The sequence below is a fragment of the Rattus rattus genome, chromosome 1 (assembly GCF_011064425.1).
Source record: "Rattus rattus isolate New Zealand chromosome 1, Rrattus_CSIRO_v1, whole genome shotgun sequence".
In the NCBI taxonomy this organism is placed as follows: domain Eukaryota; kingdom Metazoa; phylum Chordata; class Mammalia; order Rodentia; family Muridae; genus Rattus; species Rattus rattus.
In genome coordinates, this window is record NC_046154.1 from 29,555,720 (window position 1) to 29,578,784 (window position 23,065).

At 48.1% G+C, this 23,065-nt stretch overlaps 1 protein-coding gene across 1 annotated transcript in view; it reads right to left on the minus strand.

Moving 5' to 3' along the window:
• Positions 1-19,072: 19,072 nt before the first annotated feature.
• Csmd2 (CUB and Sushi multiple domains 2) overlaps positions 19,073-23,065 on the minus strand; it is a 569,599-nt gene continuing 565,606 nt past the window's right edge. The window contains exons 69-71 of the mRNA XM_032897562.1: positions 22,246-22,384; positions 21,274-21,488; positions 19,073-19,846 (exon numbers count right to left, since the gene is read on the minus strand). Coding sequence (XP_032753453.1) covers positions 21,329-21,488; positions 22,246-22,384 — 299 coding nt within the window. The 3' untranslated portion in view covers positions 19,073-19,846; positions 21,274-21,328. The remainder of the gene's footprint in view (positions 19,847-21,273; positions 21,489-22,245; positions 22,385-23,065) is intronic.

A 23,065-nucleotide genomic window follows, 5' to 3' on the forward strand; every position in this document is an offset into this window, starting at 1 on the left:
TGTTTTTCATTGTAGCCCCACATAAGAGTTATTGGTACTAACTATGCCATAGGTACAACGTTACACTGCTTTAAAATACTCCTTAAAAAAAAAAATCAGTTCATTACTTTTAAACTTAGCCGTGGGCAAGTTCTTAGAGCACAGGCACAAGGCAGTCAGATTATCACAGAAATGGTCTCATATCCCAGTTCCTGATAGAGACTTTGTTTCCTTCAGAATCCTCTTGAGCTGGACCCCCACCGTCTGCATTTCCATCAGTACTGCTATTGTCCTGACTCTTACTATCATGGCCCACTAAGCTTTGCATACAGCATTCTACCCCCAAACACAGAGCAGAGAGAACAAACTGGAACTGAGTGAGACTATAAGCAATCAAAGCCCCCCCAAGCCCCAGTGACATACCTTTCCCTGCAAGGCTCTGCCTCCTAAAGGTTCCATCCACCCCCAAACAGCACCACCATTGAGGGTCAAATTTAAGTACCTGAACCTATGGGTAACATTTCTCATTCAAACCACCACAGTCATGTGGATGGACCTTAGATGGCAGACTTAGAGTGATGTGTTCAGATATGCATTGTCAAAATCTAACAACTGATTGGAGCTCAAATGTGTTGCTGTCTGGTTGTATGGAAATATCCCAGTTAAAAAAGTTAAAAGGGTTTGAATGGCTGCAGTGGTTCTGTTGAGGGAGGCGATATCTTTCTAGGGTTTCAGAAGAAGACTTAAGGAGAGCCGAGGAAAGTGCATCCATGGCTCCAAGGGGACAAAATGTAGACACAGGAAAGCAGATGATGTAAGCTTAGTCTGTGACATTTTGAACTTAGGGTTCCTAATGGGCCTTTGAGTAACAATTCATTTGTATGTTTGAGCCTGAAGTTGGGGGAGAGAATATATCTAGAGAGTTATATATGTGGGTATGGAGGTAAATTCACAAGGAAGGGATTATATTCAAAGTAAAAGTAGTATTGTTCTTAAGACAGAACTGAAGAAGCACCAAAATGTGAAGGGAGATGCCCCTCAAGGCAATGTGGACCACTCCTCACCTTACTCTCATAATCTTTTGGACACTGCCACCCTTGCTTGTTGAACCCAGGCTTCTTAGTATAGCCTTGGGCTTTCTGGAAGCTTCACTGTGGAGGACTGAGCTTGCTGAGGAAGTGAAATGGCTTTCTGGACCTTGTCCTTTCTTTTGCTGTGGGACTGTGTTAGTGTCTCTTATTTGCAGTGATGGTTATTGGGACTGTGCTAGTGTCTCTTGCTTTCAGTCATGGCTTGTTGGGACTATGCTAGTGTCTCTTGTTTGCAGTGATGACTGTTGGGACTGTGCTAGTGTCTCTTGTTTGCTGTGGTACTGTTGGGACTGTGCTAATGTTTCTTGTTTGCAGTGATGGCCGTTGGGACTGTGCTAGTGTCTCTTGTTTGCAGTGATGACTGTTGGGACTGTGCTAATGTCTCTTGTTTGCTGTGGTGGCTGTTGGGAGTGTGGTAGTGTCTCTTGCTTTCAGTCCTGGCTTCTGCTGTCCTTATTATCTTTTGCTATTATTTGCTCTTCAGCCACCAAAGCAGGGTAGCAGGGACCAGGAGAACTGTCTACTCAAGTTTTTGAGAAATCACTCAGGTGATGTCTGTTTTAGACCTACCCCACCACCATGCCTGTATCCCCAGGCATCCTTCAGAAGGACTTTTCTACTTGAGTAAATTGGTATCTGGGTTTTACCTTATTCTTCTTGGTAGGTAGATTCACTTTGCACAGTGGTGGACACAATTCCTTAGCCATAGTTCTGGAAACCAGAGTGGTGCTTACTGCCTTAGGAGAGTTTTATATTTGGCTAGGAGTAGGCTAAAGGCCTCCCCTTTCACAGGCTTGGGACAGAGCAACAGACTTAAAGGTAAGAAAGGTAAGGGAAACATGGGCGAGCTTCTCTGGAGCCTAAAGCAGTTTCTTTTAGCACTGAACTCAAAGTTATGACTGCCTTTCCTGACCCCTCTCCAAAGCAGAGCGAAGCAGATGAGAGTTCTGGCCCCGGTGCAGCTAGCTCTGTTATAGGCTACAGAGGAGAGCTGGTATTTACTGACTCTTGGGTCAGGGAGCAAGTCTAAAAACAAATAATTTTATTGTTCTATTGGGGGCTGGGGAGATTGATTCATACCTACAAAAGTCTGTTTTCTCCCTCCACCACATGGATCAAACTTGGGTCACCAGACTCGGTAGCAAGTGCCTTTACCTGCTTAGCCACCTCCCTGACCCAGGACCCAGCAGCTTTTGAGAAATGAATACTACAGTGTTTGGAGTGAAAGTGGGCATGGCGGGCATCCTTTGTGTTCCAGGGTGCTGCGAAGTCTGCTAGCCCCAACACTCCCCATTTTCCCTCCCCTTTCCACTTCTTCTGCATGGGTGCTGATGACTTGGCGCTGTCTCCTTTCCAGGCCTCTTGGGAGCCGGCTGTCTGCCATCCAGCCCTGTTTGTGGTGACTTCTGGGCCACCTGTACCATCTTCAGGTTCTTCGCCTATGCAGTTGTCACATATATGCCCACTCGGCAGCCCTCATGTAGCCCCGGGGAGCTCTACACACTCATCCCAGCCATAGACTCAGCCCCTCAGACATGATTTCTCCTCAGGTGTTCCAGGTTGGGTTGGGTTCCCTAGCTGCTGGACCTGGCAGTTCCTAAAGTTAAAACGAATCGCACAAAGTCAAGTTTTTACCTCAGTTAGAGCCCTTCCTTGCATTGGATGTCCCTTACACTCTCCAGTTTGCAGTAAACACCATTCTTACCTCCTATCCCAGTTTGCTCTGAGAGGTCTATGCAGCCTGCTGGGTGGGGTAGGGCAGGGTTTGAAGAAGAGCTGGGCCTGCTGGGAAGGAGTGGCAATGTGGTTATTCATCCTTATCACCCCCTCCCCTCACGAGGTCTTAGCCAATGTAGTGGTGACTCACTTCTCGAGAAGGAGGAGTAAGAGGAGAAGGAGGAAAAAGAAGAAGAAGAAGAAGCAGAGGGTGTTAGAACCCCCAGTTCTCAGCAGCCATTTTCCTACTCTTAATGCTAAGGGTTTTTTTATTCTGTTTTTTTTTTTTTTTTTTTTTTTTTTTTTTTTCTAGCCACTTAGTTAAAGCCAGAGCCTCAGGTGAGTGAGGAGCAGAACCCTTCTCACTTGTTTATTTTCCAGATGTACTGAACATGTGGTCTGGGGATTCGCATGGCCATTGGCCTTCCACTCACGATATCATTAGCTATTCTCCCTCCATGTAGATTCTTGTGGTTGCTACCTATTGCTAAAGTCATGCTTACGTTTTATATCCGTGTTGCAGGAAAATACACCATACTCATGCCACCTAGAGGACCAGGGTCACAGGAAGGGACATTTAAAAAAATCAAGTTCTGAGAACAGCATCAGACACGCACCTGAGCCCAAGTGGAAGAAGGGGTGCAGTTGTCACTGCCAACTGTTGTCACTTAAGTCTTGAGAGTTCCTGGGGTTCAGGAAGCCCTTTGGTGTCAGGTGGTGACTCAGGAGGGAAGGAGGCATCTCTTTCCCTACAGAAGCTGGGTTTAGCTTCAGGGCGCTTGGCAACTAATAGACCACAGAGAAGTTTCTGCAGTCCTAAGAGGCCAGTAGGACCAGCAGGTGGTGCCTCAGCGGCACCCCCTGGTGGCAGTCGTCAGAAGCTTTTTACAAACCTGTGGACCCAGAGCACGAGGGCACCTCTGTGGGTTGTGGCTGACCACATCTGAGACACTGTCCTCCCCCTTCCTCTTCCTGAAGTTTCCAAGAAACATGAAAGAAGTGAGACTGGCAGGCAGGGTTCTGCTAAACCTATCCGTCAGGGAAATGAAGTAGGTACAATCGGCAGGGATTTCTGCACAGGCTAATTCCTTTAGAAAAGTAGACGTTTGCAGTTGATTTTTAGTTGTGTTGTGGTTACTGAAATTAGAATTGGTTGACTCTTAGCCTGTAAGAGACTGACTGAAGACCTTAACTCTAAAACAAACAGGCCCTTCAGGTGTATTAAGTCATCTGGCTTTATTTTATTTTATTTTATTCTGTCTTTGTTTTGCTTTCTTATTCTTTACCATTTTCTTTCTTTTCTATGCTAGGCCTGTTGAGTAAATTAAACGATGACCAAAAGGGGTAGGAGGATGAAACTGGATCTGGATTCTTCTAGTATCTTCTTTGTTATACAAGAAGGGTAAAAGTGGAAGGGGAGTGGCTAGGACATGGTGCTGCCTCAGGGAAATGGAGCCAAGATCTTCAGGTCTTGTGCTAGGGGACAGCTCCAACTGCTATTTTCTCTGTCTTTTCAGACATGCTTATTAGCTCAATCTTCATGGCCCACTCAGCTTGCTTTTTAATATAACCCAGACCCACCTGCCTAGGGATGGTGCCGCCCATAGTGGGCTGGGTCCTCCTACATCCATCACTAATCAAGAAAATATGAACATGCTTGCAGGACAATCTGATGGAGGCAATTCTTCAGCTGAGGTGTCCTCTTAGATGACTCAGCTGTGTCAAGATGACAGACCACTAATCAGCCCAGTTACCTACAGGAGATCCAACCAGTTCTGGCCTGTTGACCTTCCCTCATAGGAGGGGTTTTGAGGAGGGTCATTAGACTGTCACCTGAAACCAACCAAGTATTCTTTCTAAATACCCCCTCTTTTGCTGAAGGGGAGCTTTTGGGAGGTGGCCATCCATGCAGCTACTGGTGGGATTTTTGGTGATAAAGTTATTTCAGTCATAGTGGCCTGGCAGCTGGAGAGATGACTTGGTGGTTAAAGGTCAGACTGCTCTTCCAGAGGACTGGAGTACAGTTCTCAGCTCGACATTAGGCAGCTCACAACTGCCTGTAACGCCAGCTCCAGGGGATCTGATGCCTTTGGCTACACTCAGTGCATATACCCACACACAAGACACAAAATTAAAAATAAAAACAAAAGGGGTTGGGGATTTAGCGCAGTGGTAGAGCGCTTGCCTAGCAAGCGCAAGGCCCTGGGTTCGGTCCCCAGCTCCGAAAAAAAGAAAAGAAAAGAAAAAAATAAAAACAAAACTTTAAAAAGACAAGGATCAGGGGTTTCAAGAAAATAGCCACACAATGCAAAGTATTTTGTCTGGTAAGGAAAAAACTTGGGCTCCTCCACCCCCGCCCCAACCCCCAAGGTGTGTAGCCTTCATGGATCCATTGAGCACATCCAGCCAGGTCCTGCCAGGTTTTTAAAGAGTTTCCTGTGACTCCACCTGAGTGGGTGGAGCTCAGCCTCACATTCTCATACAATTGGCTGATCCAGAGTGGTGCACTTCCTAGAGAGAAGTGAAAGTGCAGCGTGTATTGTGACTTCAAGAAGGACTAGCCATGGCAGAATTCGAATTTCTGCCTAGTGGCTTCTTCGTGTTTCTGAGAATGGTGTTTGTCTTATTTAGCCTTTTGATAATAGACAACTTATTTCTTTTACATTTTCACAATTTCCTGTTTCTTTACTACCTGGTATTCATAAAGGTACACCCATAGATGAGCTCTGTGAGTCAGAAGTGCCTGGTGTCAGCCTCACTCTGCCTCCCAGGCCATCCTCACGTGGCTGATTTTTTTTTTTAAATCATACCTCTTAATGTCCTGGACTGCTGTTTCTGCCTTGAGTGAACTTCCTCAGATACCTATTTTCTTCCACAGACCCAGCTATTTTGATTTAACCATCTGTATCTACTCCCACTTTAGCCTGGTGTACTTTTCCGTTGTTTTGGTAAAACACACTAAACAAGGAAGAAAGTGTTCGCAGTAGGATGCTTCTCTGATGCTGTGGTAAAACACAGACCAAAACCAACATGTGATGAAAGGTTTTGTTGGGAGTTGGTTCTAATACTTGGTCTTAATTCGGCTCCCAGAAGTCATGCTTCCAAACGCTCAGGGTCGCTGTCCCCAGCTGGCTTCGATTGGTAATAAAGAATTGCGGTACAGCCAATAGCAGGACAGGGAGATGGAGGCGGGACTTTTAGATTCCCGGGCAAGAAGAGAGGAGAATAACAGTGATTCAGAGGGCCTGGATCAGGTTTGAGAGCTACAGGAGAAAAACCATCCGCAATGTAGTGTAAAGGGAAAGCCGCCCTATTGGGGAGGGTGGGGGAGGTTGGGCGGAGTTTCCCAGAAGGAACCAGGGCAGCAAAGAGAAAATATACCTTTGACTGAGAAGGTGTTAAGCCAGGAATACCAGAGGGTAATGTGTGTTAGCTGCGGGGAGGTTTAAAAGTGTCCAACCATTGGGCTAGTCAAGGCCTATCAGAATTAGATGGCACGTGTATATCTTTCATTCATGAATCCAGAGGTCTTGGGTGGGTGTGGCATGCACAAGACCCACCAGGAGCCAAAGCAATTTAACTAATCAACTGCTACGGGGTTTACTTAGCTTATATGTCCATGTCACAGTCCATCACTGAGGGAACTCAGGGCAGGAACTCGAGGCAGGAACGGATGCAGAGAGCACTGTGGAGGAGTGCTACTTCCTGGCTGCCTCCTACTGGCTCACTCAATCGCCTTTCTTATCCAGCTAAGCTCACCTGTCCAGGGATGGCGCCATCCACAGTGGGCTGGGCCCTATTACATCTATTAGCAATTAAGAAAATGCCTCCACTGATATTCCTACAAGTCAATCCGACGGAGGCAATTCCTCAGTTGAGGTCCCCTCTTCCCGGGTGTGACAAGTTGACAATCGAAGCTAACGCTGGGGGTTCATTTTGGCTCACAGTTTGAAGGCCCGTCATCCAGCATGTCAGGAATGTCCCAGCAGCAGGAGCCTGCGGCATATGCGGTCAGGAGGCAGAGAATGGTGAGCGCCTGTGCTCAGCTCATTTTCTCTTTATGTGGTCTAGGATCCCTTCCTAGAGGATGGTGCTACCCACAGTGGGTGAATCTTCCCACCTCTCAACCTGATCAAGACCGTCCCACAACGAGCGTGCCTAGAAGTTCATCTCCCAGATTATTCTAGATTTCATCAAGTTGATAGTTGAGGTTAACCATCGTAGTCTGCCATGTGGAGACAGATTTCGAAAAGATCCCGCATCCTTGGAAGCCTTTGCAAATGGTGGCTGCTCAGTTCTCAGAGCTGAACTGCTTGGTGGAGACACGGGGTGAGCCATCCTCCTCAGTCCTCTGCTTCCCCCACCCTGTTACTTCGTTGCTTCCCTGTTGGTTTGGTCAGTCACTCAAAGCTCTTGCCTGCAGAGGACCTATGTGCGAAGACTATAAGTTCATCCTCAGCGGGGTGATGTCACCCCTCTCACAGTCCCAGGTTAGTAACTTTCCTTAGGTAACATCCAGCTGCTATGCAGGAAAGCCTAAAATCACAAGTCCGATGCAGTGTTTTGGCTCCAGGGCTATTCTCCAAACCAGCATTCCACCAGATGCCCCTTGGCATGCCCTTGGTATTTTCCAGGATCCTTCCTCTGCCTGTGTCAGCTCTCACCTGCTGAGTGTCCTCCTGCAGCCACCAGGTCTGCTTCCCCTGGCTGGTTTTCCTCCTCTGCGTCCAGTTCTTGCTGTCACCCTGGATGACTCGGTCACCCACAGGAACTCAGGTGGCATTGCTGTCTTTGACATCACAGCTGCTCACTCAAAGCCCGGGCCTCGAACCCTCCACACCCAGCATCCTCAATTAGTGTAATGCGGACTCTTGCCGCTCTTGAGCTTCAGATTTTCTCAGCTGGTTCCTGGCATCTCCCCCGGGTCTCAGCACGTCTGTGTGGATTTAAGCCTGTCTTCTATCCCTCCCCTCTTCTTTGTTTCATCCAGTAAAGAGTGTCACCCGTCCATATGTCTGGCAGTCACCTTGGAATCTTCTCTCCCACTGTCTCTCCATCCATCTAGCCTCTGTATACTGTGAGATCAGTCTCCTCAAAGGATCTCCACTCCATCCATCCCTGTCCATTCTTACCACCGCTGTCTCCAACCTTGCTGTTTACCCCACCCATACCCAGTTGTTGCCCCACCCACACCCAGTTGTTGCCCCACCCACACCCAGTTGTTGCCCTACCCACACCCAGTTGCCACCCTCACCCATACCCAGTTGCTACCCTCACCCATACCCAGTTGTTACCCTCACCCATACCCAGTTGCTATCCTCACCCACACCCAGTTGCTACCCTCACCCACACCCAGTTGCTACCCTCACCCACACCCAGTTGCTACCCTCACCCACACCCAGTTGCTGACCTATACATCTGCTGCTGCACTAGGCTTTCTTCAGCTCACGCTTCTCTGACATTGCAGAGCATGGCACCGCCACCTCCTTCCAGTTACCGATGTGTGATTTGCCCTTGTTTTCTGTCACACGCTCTACTCCGCACTCCTCACGCGCTCTGACTACCTTGGTCTCTTTCAGTTCCTCCCACAGTCTGGGACCCTGCCAGGCTTTACACAAACCTGTCCTGCTACCAGAATGCCCTTCCCGGCACTCATCACCTGGCCAGCTCCCACTACCTTCAGGTCTCAGCTGAAGTCACAGAAGTCAGGTCTTAACTCCCACCCAACTTGGGTCACCCCCTCTCCCCCATTACTTTCCTTGTAATGTTCATTATAGTCTGTCAGTACATGTTAGAACGTGTCAGTACATGTTAGTGCCTGTGCCAGACCAGGTTGGGCTCCCTGAGAGCACGATGGTTTTTCTTCAAGGGAACTTCCTCTCACGAAGCCAGTACCATGCACAACACAGCAGAGAGATAGAGTAGGGGGTCTGATCTGGGCTGATGTCCATCAAAGTTCTGGCTTTCCTAAGCCTCAAGTTGATCTGAGCCACATTTCCTCTTCTTCACTGCAGAGGGAAGCGTGCCTCAGGACCACCTTTCTCTCCTCATCACTCCGTCCCCAGCTCAGGCGTACTACAGACACCGCTACCAACAGAACAGAACCTCACACGTCTTCCCTGTGTCTTCTGTCACGTGCGCCTGGCACTGACACAGTCTGTTGTGCGAGGATCCAAAACACCCAGCTGTGTGGCCAACATCCATGCTATTGGCTGCGGCCGGAGGAAAACGAAGCACAACCAGAAAGATCGTCCCCAGAATAAATCCACAGCCAATTAGGTCCTACACAGTGCACAGCAACCACCCTACGAGCTTGTTTATGGCAATGCTATGACGGGAAAACACTTCATAATGGAAATGCTCAATGAAAGGGGTTGGGATACAAATTACAGCACTGGTAGGCATGGAAAATAAGCGGCCACATAAAGTGTGGAAATAAGGTGCATTAACATGACTAAATGTACAAACAATGAGTCCACAATAACTAGTTAGCTCGGAGTGTGACATTATCCATGCTCATGCGACGAGAGCCCTGCTAGATCTACAGCACGGAGCCAGCGTGATTATCTCGGAGTTACAGATATTTATTCTTTTGTGTGTGTGGTTTTAAGAGTAATGGTCACAATTAATCTCTTCTAAAGTGAGGCCATTTATTTCTTTATAAAGCGAAGGCAGGGGCTGGAGGTACCCAGGGCTGTTCCCAGGCTTCTAAATCCCGCAGCCTCTCTCTCTCTGTTCTTACACTATACTCCAACAGAAGTGCATTGGCTGGGCTGTGTGAGAATTTATTCGGGATATTATTTACAAAGTTTCTCTTCTAGGTTCACGTATTACACGTGTGGTAATCTAGGTGATTGGTTTATTCTTTCATATTTGTCGGGAGTTTTCTTTCTTCCTGTATGAGGGATGGACCCAATCTATCTTCTTTGGAGAAATTCCCCTTTGTACAGGGTAACCCTGATGTGTACATGGAAAAGCCATCTAATCATCAAGGGATGCAAAATAATCCTTCTGAGGTTTCTGGTCTCACGCCTGTTGGGACGGCTGCTACTCAGAAGATGCGAGGTTAGGTTGTGGGGAGACGAGAGACCTGCACATGGCTGCTGTGAGCGGGAACCAGTGTAACCATTGTGGAAATCAGTACGGAGGTTCCTCAATAAATTAAAGACACGACTACCGTATTATCCGGAGGAAAGAAAATCGGTGTGTCAAGGAAGTATGTACACCATTAACGTGTTTATCACAGTGTTATTCAAAACAGCAAGTACGTAGTAACCTGCGACCATACTCAGGTGGAGGGCTAAAGGCAATGTGGTATACGTAATGGAATAAAACCAGGAAGAGCTTCCAAAACCAGGAAGAGCTTGTCGTCCCTGAAGCGAAATCAGGCAGCGGGTGGAAGACACACACCGCACGAGCTCATTTGTGTGAGGAATTTTTGGGGAGGAGCTCTCGGAATGATGATCAGTGAGAGGGAGGGGTCACAGATTGATGCTTGGTGGGGGCGGGGCTAGAGAATGGGGTGAGTGGCAGGTGCCAACCAAAGGATGAAACATTTCCGTTAGATGGAGGAGGCAGATCAGGAGAGCTAAAAACTAAAAACATACTATGGGCTAGAACAAGGCTGGGTAGGTTTTAGTTCTCCCAGCAGGAAGTGTATGAGGTAAAGCACGTGACTGACTTGGCCATTCGGCAAGGAGTAAATGTCTTATTGGGTTTATTCTGTACACGGGAAATGAATGGGTAAAATTCACTCACTAACAATAAATAAGAGAGGACTGCCAGAAAATAGAATTTCAAAGCATGCTTTAAAAAGTATACTTCCACAACTCTTCATTTTTCTCTTCTTCTCTTTTCTTCTTCCTCCTCCTCCTCCTCCTCCTCTTCTTCCTCCTCCTCTTCCTCTTCTTCTTCTTCTTCCTCTTCTTCCTCTTCCTCTTCTTCTCTTCCTCTTCTTCTTCCTCTTCTTCCTCTTCCTCTTCTTCCTCTTCCTCTTCTTCCCTCCCTCCTTCCCTCCCTCTCTTTCTTTCTCTTTTTTCTGAGACAGGGTTTCTCTGTGTGGCCCTAGCTGTCCTTGAACTCACTCTGTAGACCAGGCTGGCCTCCAAATCACGGCGATCCGAATGCCCCTGCCTCTGAGTGCTGGGACTATGGGACTAAAGGTGTGTACCGCCAATGCCCAGCCCAAGTCTTCATGTGAAGTCTAAAGCAGCTCATTTGGGAAGATGAGGATGATTCGGGACCCACAGCCGTGGCCTTTTCTTCCTCGATTCCTGTCCCACCAGCTTTGTGGGACCTGGGCTGAGGAATCAGCCATTTCCTCAAGAACAGAGTTCCTCTGAGTGAACAGTATCAAGAAACCAAGAGTTGGGGACCTGTGAGATGGCTCAGCAGGTAAAGGTGCTTTCCTCCAAACTCAGTGACAAACTGAAGTTTCATCCCAGGGCTCACGTGGTGGAAGGAGAGGAGAGCTTAGTTCAAGAAGCAGCCCTCTGACGTCCACATGTGCACCATAGAAAAACAAACAAACTAATGCCAAGAGATGGAAGCCGTGCCCATTGCTATCACTTCTCGAACCTTCCCATGGACAGAGATAAGAAATGAATGTATAGTATATATTTATGTGTATAAACATGCACACATTAATATTTACATTATATATTAATACATAAACATATTTACATGCATAAGCATATACATAAAAATATAATATATTTCTACATATACATACATATATACCTATACATAACATGTACATATAAATATTTATAATATATCTACAGATAAATAGATAATATATATACATATAATACAATTTATAAATATAAATATATGTTATATATTTAAACAAGGTGAATTTAAATTATTGATAACTCAAATTTAAAATTGCATATTTTTAAAAATTAAATATATTAATTATTTGATAATTTTTTAGTGTTTTTTGATTATATTCACCTCCTCCTTTCCCCAAGTCCTTTCAGATCCCATCCCTACCTCCTCAGTCCCCCGACTTTGTGTCCTCAGATTTAAAAAAAAATTTATAACCCACCAGTCCAGTTTGTACAACCCATATACTCCTGTGTGTCCAACTTGTTGCCCTATCACGGGCCACACCATGAAATATGTCCCTCTCTGCAGAAACCATCAACACTCCTCAGCTTGGGGTGTGTCCCAGCTTACTCTCTGTTGCTGGGAGAAACAGCATGGCCAAAATAAAGGGATTTGTTTAGCTCATGCTTCTAGGCCACAGTGCGTCACTGGAGGAAGCCAGGCAAGTGCTCAAGGCCTAAAACCCAGGGGCAGGAACTGAAGCAGAGGCCATGGAGAAAGGCTGCTTATGGCCTTACTCCTCCTGGCTCACGCTCAACACCAAGGACCGCCCATCCAAGGGTAGCATTGCCCACAGTGAGCTGGCTACCCCCACATCCATCAGTAAAGGTGACGGCCTGCAGACATCACCAATTTGATCTGGCAAGTCATCGGTTGAGACTGTCTTCCCAAGTGATTCTTGACTGTCTCCCATTGACAATAAAAGCTCGCCAGGACAGCTTGGGGGCTTGTAAGCCTCTCTCCTGTTCTATTAACGTGTTGATTGGATTAACCTTGTGCAGCAACCATGGCTTCACCCTGGTCCTCTCCAACCTCTGGCTCTTAGCTTCTGCCTGCTCTTCTGCCCGGGTCCCTGAGCCTGGGAGGGTGTGTGTGAGGCAGATGCACCATGTGTATAAGCACCCTACTCACACTCCACGTACTCTGACCATTTGCGAGCTGCTTCACTAACCAAAGAAACGTCTCCGATGAGGTCTGAGAGCCGTACTGATAGACTGGTAGGGATAGATGGGTTTACAGGGAAGCTTGACACTAGGTCCACTTTGCAGAACAATAGGAATAGGTTCACCTCCATGGTCTGTGAGCCCCAAATGTGAGTTCTTGGCCAGATTTACTATACCAGGTATGTGTTTTCTTCTGTGGAGCGGTAGCTTGCCCCTGTGGATCGTGGCAGGATTTATTGGAACTGAGGTTTTTTCTCTCTCTCTCTCTCTCTCTCTCTCTCTCTCTCTCTCTCTCTCTCTCTCTCTCTCTCCCTTTTTATTAGATATATTTCTTTACTTACATTTCAAATGTTATTCCCTTTCCCGGTTTCCTGTCCATAAGCTCCCCCCCAACCCCTGCCCCTCCCCCCATACAGGTATTCCCCATCATCCCCTTACTGCCCCCCCCCATATTCCCCCTGCGCTGGGGTCCAACCTTGGCAGGACCAAGGGCTTCCCCTTCCACTGGTGCCCAGTTGGAGCCCTGGGTCAGTCCATGTATAGTCTTTCGGTAGTGGTTTAGTCCGTGGAAGCTCTGGTTGGTTGGTATTGTTGTTCTTATGGGCTTGCAAGCCCCTTCAGCTCTTTCAATCCTTCCTCTAATTCCCCCCAAGGGGGCCCTGTTCTCAGTTCAATGGTTTGCTGCTAGCATTGACCTCTGTATTGGACATGCTCTGGATGTACCTCTCAGGAGAGATTTATATCCGGTCCCTTTCAGCATGCATTTATTTTTAGCTTCAGTAATCTTATCTAGTTTTGGTGACTGTATATATATGGGCCACATGTGGGGCAGGCTCTGAATGGCCATTCCTTCAGTCGCTGCTCTAAACTTTGCTTTTATATCCCCTCCTATGGATATTCTTTCCCCTTTTAAGAAGGAGTGGGAGCATCCACATTTTGGTCTTCCTTCTTCTTGAGCTTCTTGTGGTCTGTGGATTTCATCTTGGGTAATTCAAGCTTTTGGCTAATATCCACTTATCAATGAGTGCATACCAAGTGTGTTTTTCTGTGATTGGGTTACCTCACTCAGGATGATATTTTCTAGTTCATTCCATTTGCCTATGAATTTCATGAAGACATTGTTTTTGATAGCTGAGTAGACTCCATTGTGTAGATGTACCACATTTTCTGTATCCATTCCTCTGTTGAAGGGCATCTGGGTCCTTTCCAGCTTCTGGCTATTATAAATAAGGCTGCTATGAACATAGTGGAACACATGTCTTTGTTATGTGTTGGAGCATCTTTTGGGCATATGCCCAGGAGAGGGATAGCTGGGTCCTCAGGTAGTGGAATGTTCAATTTTCTGAGGAAGGACTGAGGTTTTCAAAGGGCAACTCTAGAATTCATTTATTAACTGGAAATTTTTTTTCTTTCTTTCTTTTTTTTTTTTTTTTCAGGGTTGGCTATAGACTCATTTTTTTTGGTTCTTTTTTTTTTTTTTTGGAGCTGGGGACCTCCCCAGGGCCTTTCCTTTTCCCTCCTCCTTTCCAGCGCTCTACCACTGAGCTAAATCCCCAGCCCGGGAAATTTTTATAAAGGATAAATCTTACCATTAGCTCCCCACGCTTTTCCCTCCTCCTCTCGCCTTTTCCTCCTTTTTCCTCCTCTTCCTCCCTTTCCATTTCCTCTTCCCCTTTCTCTTCCTCCTCCTCCTCCTCCTCCTCTTTTGTAGCTTACACTTGCCATTCACAGTGGGGTTTCCCACACTTCTTTCATCCTTGTCAGAGATGACAGCTCTATTGCTTCTTTGTGTATGGCACATGCTCACAGGGGAAGCTATGTCTCTCTCTCTCTCTTTTTTTTTCCTTTTCTTTTTTTCGTAGCTGGGGACTGAACCCAGGGCCTTGCGGTTGCTAGGCAAGTGCTCTACCACTGAGCTAAATCCCCAACCCCGGAGGTATGTCTCTTAAAGGTTGAGCAACATGTAAAAACGTATCCACACATGCCGCACCCATGTAGCTCAGTTCCGATAGAAATGCCCACACTTGTACCGAGATCTGGCGCTTGCCTGCATGTGTTTCCACACTGACCACGTTTCTCACTCTGCTCACAGCGCATCGCTACCACGTAACTGCTTCTGGGTCTCCACTATTTTTCTCTTCCTGTCAGCTGCATCTGTCTCTACAAACTGCTTCTCCCTGTACAATGGGCTTATTTTTAAAGAGACTCAGAATGTTCTCTTTCCTTTTGTCTTTGCAATGCTGGGGAAGCAACCCAGGGCTTTGCACACCATAGGCAAGCACTCTATAGGCGAGCTGCACCCCTAGCCTGAACGCTTTCTCTTTGTTTAAAATCCTGAAGTTTTGCTGGGACGACTCAGCACTGAGCATACCAGATGGATTTTTCTCAGAAACTCTGCGCACGTCTTAACAGGCAGGCCAAAAGTTTCTGTTACTTCTAGTATTTTTTTAATATAACTTTAAATATTCATTCTGCTTGGTTTATGTAGGTTTCTTCTTCCAGGACTCCCATCGCACATGGATCAGCTTGTTCTGCCTTTTCTCCCTGTTTCTATGTTTCCCTCTTCCTGTGTGGTGGATGTTCTGATTTCTCCCATGTGGCCTTCACTGCACTTTGTTCTGTATCTGCCATCCCCCTTTAATGTGCTTTTTATTTCTAAGGTACGTCTGTCATCTTAAAATCTATGCCCACTTCTCACCCAAGGCTTTCACTTTCTTACATGGGCTGTACTCGTCTGGGTGTTTGCCTGCGTGTGTGTCTGTATGCCATGTGCATGCAGCGTCCTCAGTATCCAGAAGAGGACGTTGGATCCCTAGGATTGGTGTCACATACGGTGTGAGCAACCCCTTGGGTGCTGGAAATTGAGCCGGGGTTCTCTGCAAGAGCATCAAGTGCTCTTCACTGCCGAGCGATCTTTCTAGCCCCCTGTGCTGCATTTTAATATTTGCACCTAATTTTATTTAATTAATGTTAAGATGCTTCCAAAAGGCATTCTCTTATATTCCTAGAGGAGTATTTTAATTAGCTGCTATGCTGTACTACCATTTTCTGCACTCTACTTCTATTGTGTGTACATATGTGTATGTGTATACATGCATGTGTGTGTCATATGTGCATGTGTGGGTGTGTGGACCCATGTGTGTATGTGTGTGTGCATTTGTGTGTAAATGTGTGCGTGTGTGCATGTGTGTGTGCATGTGTGTGGGTACACTGTGCATCTGTACATGCATGTGCATTTGTGTGTCACACACGCACGTGTGTGCATACATGTTCATGTACATGCCATGCACAGAGGTCAGAGGACAGCTTTCAGGACTCAGTTCTCTCCTTCCACCCTCTTGAGGTAGTGTCTTCCCCGTTCTTGCTCCTGTCCCATGACCTCCAGACCAGCTGGCCTTTGAGATGCCAGGCAAGCCTCCGGCATCCTCCCCCATCTTGCTGTACAAGTACTGAGACTAGAGAAGCACATTGAATCTGGCTTTTCCACATGGGTCCCAGGGATCAAACTCAGGTCGTCAGGCCTGAGCAGCAAGTGCCTTTGCTCATGGCACCATCTGGCTGCAGCATCTTCTTACTCTCATGGAAACTATGAAGATATGTGGATGCCCTATCGGTTCATGACAAAACATGCGTGCAGAGTTTTGGGGGCAATTCTAGTGGAGGGAGGGGTACGGTGGCTTTGGTTCCTTAGTTCAAGGGTAGTATATGAATTATTTTCCTTTCCGCTGTGACTGAGTACAGGAGCAACTTCAGGGAGGAAGGTTTTGTTTCGGGTTGCAGTTTGAGGGTACAGTTTATCACTGTGGGGAAAACACGACAGCAGGAGCTGAGGCAGCTGGTCACATTGTGTGCACAGTCAGACGATGGGGGGAGGGGCTCCTATTCAACCTCAAGGCAGGCCCCTATGGACTTACTCCTCCTGGCAAGGCTGCATCTCTGAGAGGCTCTCCAACCTTCCGAAAGCGCCAGCCAAGGACCAAGTGTTCAAACACGCATGTCAACTGGGAGGAAATTTTGCATCCAACACAACAGGTACCTTCTTCCCTGGTGCAGAGGGGGTGGTGGGGATGGTGTGCTTTGGTCCTCTGGAAGTGTAAGTTAGCTTGCCTCTCTTTCTGTGCCCTTGGGTTTATGGAACTCTCGCCTTGTCCTGGCGTTTGGGGGCAGTGAGGAATCACCTGCTGTTATTCTGATAAAGCGGAGTAAAATTCTGTTCCGAGCCATCTCCCGTGCGATGGGGTTTATTTCACCCACGACCCTTTCTGACAGCAAACCCTGCCAAACCGAGGGAGGATCAGCCCATCCTGCTGGTTCTTCGTGGCTTGAAGGTAAATACCGGATGTTATGAACCAGGCAAAATGCCTTCACCGAAACTGGGAAAGCTGGCTTAAATTGGGTCACCAAGGAGGCGAAGTTGGAACTAAAGTTCAGTGCGGGTGTGAAGCCAGGAGGCCGAAGGTAGCCTGGGTATGCGTTCCACATAAAGTGACAACTTCTCCGTTCCCACTAAGCTCCCTGTTCCTTTAAGAGACTGTCCCACCTGGAAGACCTCCCCACATCCTGGAATCCTTGGAGCGACCTCCTCAGTCTCAGCCAAACGTCATCCCTTCATCAGCAGGAAACACCTGCCCCCAGCCAGGCCATAGAAATGTAAGAAAACCGATGCAAAAATTTATATTTTATTTGAATTCAAAAAATTTAAAATTGCTTTCAAATTCCGGAAAGTACCATAATGCAGAACCCCAGGGGGAAGCCTCATATACGGAGACAGATAAATTAAATGCATACAAGCCGAGAAAGGGGTGTAGATTACATATTTACAGCACGGGATGCTTTCTGAAAACCATATTTATACATTTTATTACATTTACAAAAAAAAGGCTCCCACACCATTTACCTACAATAATGAAAAAAATGTACACCATTTTTTTCTGTCTTTTTTTTGGTACTGTACAAACTTTGTATAATAAAAATATATCTCTGTACAAAAGATTTTTTTTTGTTTTTGTTTTACTGTTTTTTTCCCTCGTGGGATGGAGGTGGTAGGTACAGGGTACGGATGGTGGGTAAAGGACTTAATCTGCCTTGTTCCCTTCTGAGCCTCTGGGGATGAAGAGAAAGTGCCCAAGGCCAGAGGGAGGGTGACACACAGCAGGTGCTGGGGACCCACCAGCCTTTGCTCCTTGAGTGTATCCTGGGACCTCCCAAGCACACACAGGAGGGTGCCAGGCAGGGCTGGGTGAGCACACTGGGTTAGCTTTGGGGAGGACGGGGGAAGGAACCCGAGAACCTCCTGCATTCACCACCAAGAGCAGAAGGAGCATGAACAAGTTTGTCTAGACTGGTCCTCTCCCACTGGGCACAGGGATGCTGAGTCCCAGGGGTATGTGGACAGGAGTGGGCCTGCCCTTGTGGCCTTCAATGCACCTGCTGGAAATGGAGACCCCCCTCGCTTCAGCCCATCCTCATTGAGTTCTTTTAACTGCTCCTGTGAACTGTGCCGGCTCCCCCCTCCCTGTTCATCCCTGCACACGTTCTACATGTTACTTCGATACGTCCTACACGTGTTGGAGGCTGCCGTTCACATGGAAGCAGGGGTGTATGCTCACGGGGAACTTCCGCAGGACACGGAAAAAGTGAATCTAAATGTCATTATGTTGAGTTCTAAACTCGCAGGCTTCCCGACCACACTCATAAGGAATTCATTAATGACCTAAACACAGTGACATTGTCTAAATCAGCGGTTCTCAACCTTCCTAACACTGCCATCCTTTAATACAGTTCCTCACGTGGTGGTGACCCCCCCAGCCATAAAGTTATATCTGTTGCCTTTTCATAACTGTAATTCTGCTACTGTTATGAATTATAAGGTGAAGATCTGGTATGCGGGATGGTCTTATGTGACCCCTGGGAGAGGGTCACGTGACCCACAAAGGGGTCGTGATCCACAGGTTGAGAAACACTGGCCTAAATGACTCTGAGCCACTTGCCAGGAGCTGGAGAGAAGGCGACTTTCACTCAGTTCTCTCGATGAAGGAGCTGCCAGGTCCTCCGCTGTGGTTGTGGGCTGTTGGAAGCCAAGGGGCGAGCACCAATTCAGGAGGCTGGGGCACTGGGTGCTTGATCTGGTGCTGCCCAGGCACAGACAGCAGCGTCCAGATTAGACATGTGCATCCTCTTGTTGAGACTCCCCTACCTTCCTGCCTTTGGTGCCCATGGGAGACCTGGTTTTCTGGCAGCAGGTGCCGTAGATGTCGGAGTCAGACAGGGTCGCCTTCGCATCTCTGGTGTACCCGATCTCGGTGTCTCGTGCTTCCTTCTTCCCTGACCTCTGAGTGGAAATAGCAAGTCCTGCTTTGGTGGCGTTTTTTAAGGAACTAGAAATGACATGTAAAGAGTCAGGCACGGAGAATAAGTCAGTAAGCGGCGGCCGCCACCTTTTGGGAGCCAGGGCTGGCTTGCTCCTGTCCTGTCCAGGGTGTGCTGTCTTGTCTGCAGGGGCCTTTTCTCTTCTCTTGGTCAGCTGACAGCCGGATGTGATGCTAGGCCCCTGAGGCAGATTCCTGCTCTATCCCCCAGCTCTGCCACTACATTACCCTTCTTTCTCAAAGCTGCTCAGGGCCCCAAATGACTTTTTAATTCACTGGGTTTAAAACTCAGTGCCATTATAGTTGAAAGAAATTGCATTGATTACCAAATTACGTCTGAAGAATTTCTCCCCTTCTCTTCCAGGTAATCCTTCCTATCGTTGTGCAGTTGGGGCTACCCCTGCAGCCAGGTGGCTTTGCATGCTACCTTCCATGAGATGTGTCCTTACTCACTCTCCGAGTCCCCAAGTGGGGACGTGTCGGTTTGAGAGGTAATGATGCCTCTCGTCGTTTCCTCTGGGTTTGTGGGGGGAAAGCGTCTAGGGCATCTTTCACACATACCTGTACTGCACACACACACACCTGCCCACACCCACACACCCACACATGCACACGCGTCCCTTCTTTAAGCCTCTGTGGTCTCTTCTGCAGGACACAGTGAAGGAGAGGCCGTGTGTGCTCAGGTGCACACCCACGATTCACTCTGCTGTTTTAATCCATCCGCCTTCCTCCATCTGCAGCCCTCTTCCTCTCCGGCCCCACACCAGGGCATCGTGGAGTCCTCTCCAGGGTGAGCACAGATGGAGGCAAGGCGAGCAGGTGCCTGAGTCCCAGCAGTGGCAGACGTAGGCGGAGGGACAGACGAAGATGGGCACTGGGCGCTGTGCTCAGGGGAGCTCCTTCCTGCCCCCTGGGGAGCTGGGCACCAACAGACCAACCAGAGCAGGTAGGAGGAAGAGAGAGAGGAAGGAGGGGTGAGGTGGGGTGGGAATGGAACAAAGAGGCAAAGCCAAGCGGGAGGAGAGAACGGAAGGGCGTCAGTTGGTTCTGTCTTTTGCTTTTGGGCTTTAGTCGTCTCAAACTGGGGATGGGAACGTGTAGGAAGTGGGCACAGGGGCAGAGCGTTTATTACCCCCCCCCGTGTGTGTGTGTGTTTCTGTGTGTGTGTGTGTTTCTGTGTGTGTGTGTGTTTGTGTGTGTGTTTCTCTGTGTGTTTGTGTGTTGTGTGTGTGTGTGTGTGTGTGTGTGTGTGTGTGTGTGTGTGTGTGTGTGTGTGTGTGTGTGTGTGTGTGTGTGTGTGTGTGTGTGTGTGTGTGTGTGTGTGTGTGTGTGTGTGTCTGTGTGTGTGTGTGTGTCTGTGTGTCTGTGTGTGTGTCTGTCTCTGTGTGTGTTTCTCTGTATGTGTTTCTCTGTGTGTGTGTTTCTGTGTGTATGTGTGTTTCTGTGTGTGTGTGTCTGTCTGTATGTGTCTGTGTGTGTGTGTGTCTGTGTGTGTGTGTGTGTGTGTGTGTGTGTGTGTGTGTTTGTGTGTGTGTGTGTGTGTGTGTGTGTGTGTGTGTGTGTGTGTGTGTGTGTGTGTGTGTGTGTGTGTGTGTGTGTGTGTGTGTGTGTGTGTGTGTGTGTGTGTGTGTCTGTGTGTGTGTGTGTGTGTGTGTGTGTGTGTTTCTGTGTGTGTGTGTGTGTGTGTGTGTGTGTCTCTGTGTGTGTCTGTCTGTATGTCTGTCTCTGTGTGTGTGTGTTCTCTGTGTGTGTGTTTCTGTGTGTGTGTGTTTCTGTGTGTATGTCTGTATGTTTCTCTCTCTGTGTGTGCTTCTGTGTGTGTGTGTGTGTCTGTGTGTGTTTCTCTGTGTGTATCTGTGTGTGTGTTTCTCTCTGTGTGTGTGTTTCTGTGTGTGTGTGTTCGTGCGTTTGCATATGCACAGACAACACAAAGTGCAGTGCTCATGCATGCATGCATGTGTGTGGAAGCCAGACATTGATTCTCACACATCAACTAGTCTGACACCTCCTCTCTCTACCTCCCCAACAACGGAATTACAGGTGGTTGCCACATCTGCCTGGCTTTTTTTTCTGGTTATGACTTTTTATTCCCTCGTGGGCCAACTTTCTTACTGCAGTTTCGGATTCTGACCCCCTCTTCCTAGATATATGTCTTTGTTCATGTTTGTGGATGCTCCCATTCTTGCTTCAATTTTTCTCATCTCGAGGAGGGTCCTAATGCCACTGGCCAGCCCTCTGTGCCTGTGGTGTGGGGGGTGTCCCTGTGTGCGGAGCAGTGTGTACACAGGTCCCTATGTCCCCTGAAGAGCCAGTCCGTCTTCCACCCTCCAGCTCCCCGAATCTCACGGCTGCTGGCGGCGGGGCTCTCGGTGGCAGTGGCAGCTGCAGCCAGGCCTGGGGGCTATACTGCAGTACACACGGTGCTGACTGTGAACTCCGCCTCGTTGCTCATGATGTCTGTGGTCTGGATGTTGCGGTCATACATGGGGTTCTCAAATGTGGCCCGCACGTTCGTGTTCTCATGGCCAGCATAGCCATTGAATGGAACTTTGGGTCTTCTCCTGAGAATAAGAGACAGTGAGTGACCTTGAATTAAAAGGTAACACAGGATCCAAAGCAGGAGAGGAGACGGAATCCTTTCTCCTTTTAGAAAACTACGTTCTTCTGAGTCAGGAGGATGCTGGGTAGGGTGGGGTGGGCTGGGTGCTCAGTTGCTCTCCCTGGCCTCTCTGCCTTCAGGGTACTAGGACTGGGTATGCAGTTGCTCTCCCTGGCCTCTGCCTTCAGGGTTCTAGGACTAGGTACCAAGTTGCCCTCCCTGGCCTCTGCCTTCAGGGTACTAGGTCTGGGTATGCAGTTGAGCCCCCTGACTTCTGCCTTCAGGGTACTAGGACTAGGTACCAAGTTGCCCTCCCTGGTCTCTGCCTTCAGGGTACTAGGTCTGAGTACATAGTTGCCCTCCCTGGTCTCTGCCTTCAGGGTACTAGGTCTGGGTATGCAGTTGCCCTCCCTGGTCTCTGCCTTCAGGGTACTAGGTCTGAGTACATAGTTGCCCTCCCTGGTCTCTGCCTTCAGGGTACTAGGTCTGGGTATGCAGTTGCTCCCCTGGTCTCTGCCTTCAGGGTACTAGGTCTGGGTATGCAGTTGCCCTCCCTGGTCTCTGCCTTCAGGGTACTAGGACTAGGTACCAAGTTGCCCTCCCTGGTCTCTGCCTTCAGGGTACTAGGTCTGGGTATGAAGTTGCTCTCCCTGGCCTCTGCCTTCAGTGTACTAGGTCTGGGTCACGGCTGAGCCCCCTGGCCTCTGCCTTCCCAGTACCTGTGCTTGTAGAGATAGAGGACGAATCCGGCGATGATGAGAGCAATGAAAGGCACCAAGATGGCAGCGGCCACTGAGCTGCTGTTGGAAGCGAAGTGTCGGCCGATGGACTCCGGGTCTGACTCCAACAGCTTGAGGTCTGCAAAGTGCCAAAGCGTAACACTCAAGTCACAGACTCACCCCGAGGTGACGCTCCCGGCTGGCCACACTACCCTGCTGCAGAGCATCAGCTATGGTCACGTGCTCCAGTTCAGCCAGCAGAAGCCTGCGCCCTGGCTGCAGCTGCTGGCCCACACGCCTCCCTGGAGGCCCATGTGAGTTTGCCTCTGGCCTGGAACACAGTTATCCCTCGGGGGGTCCCAGGGAAGACGGCTGGCAGAGGGCCCTGAAATTGTATCTCTGAACACAACCTTCAAAGGATGAAGTTCTTTAGAAGTTTCTATGTTTTTCTTGGCCATCAAAGCCTGTGATTAGATGAAAATGATCATCAGATGGAGCCATGATACATATGTATATGGACATGTGTGTATGTGTATATATATGTATACGTGTATATGTATATGTACATGTATAGTGAGACTGGATACATGTGTATATATGTGTATGTGCATATATGTACATGTATATTGAGACTGGATACATATGTATATGTGTATTTATGTACATGTATAGTGAGACTGGATACATGTGTATATGTATATGTATACATATATAGTGAGACTGGATACATATGTATATGTGTGTGTATGTGTATATGTGTACATGTATAGTGAGACTGGATACATATGTATATGTATATATATATATATGTACATGTATA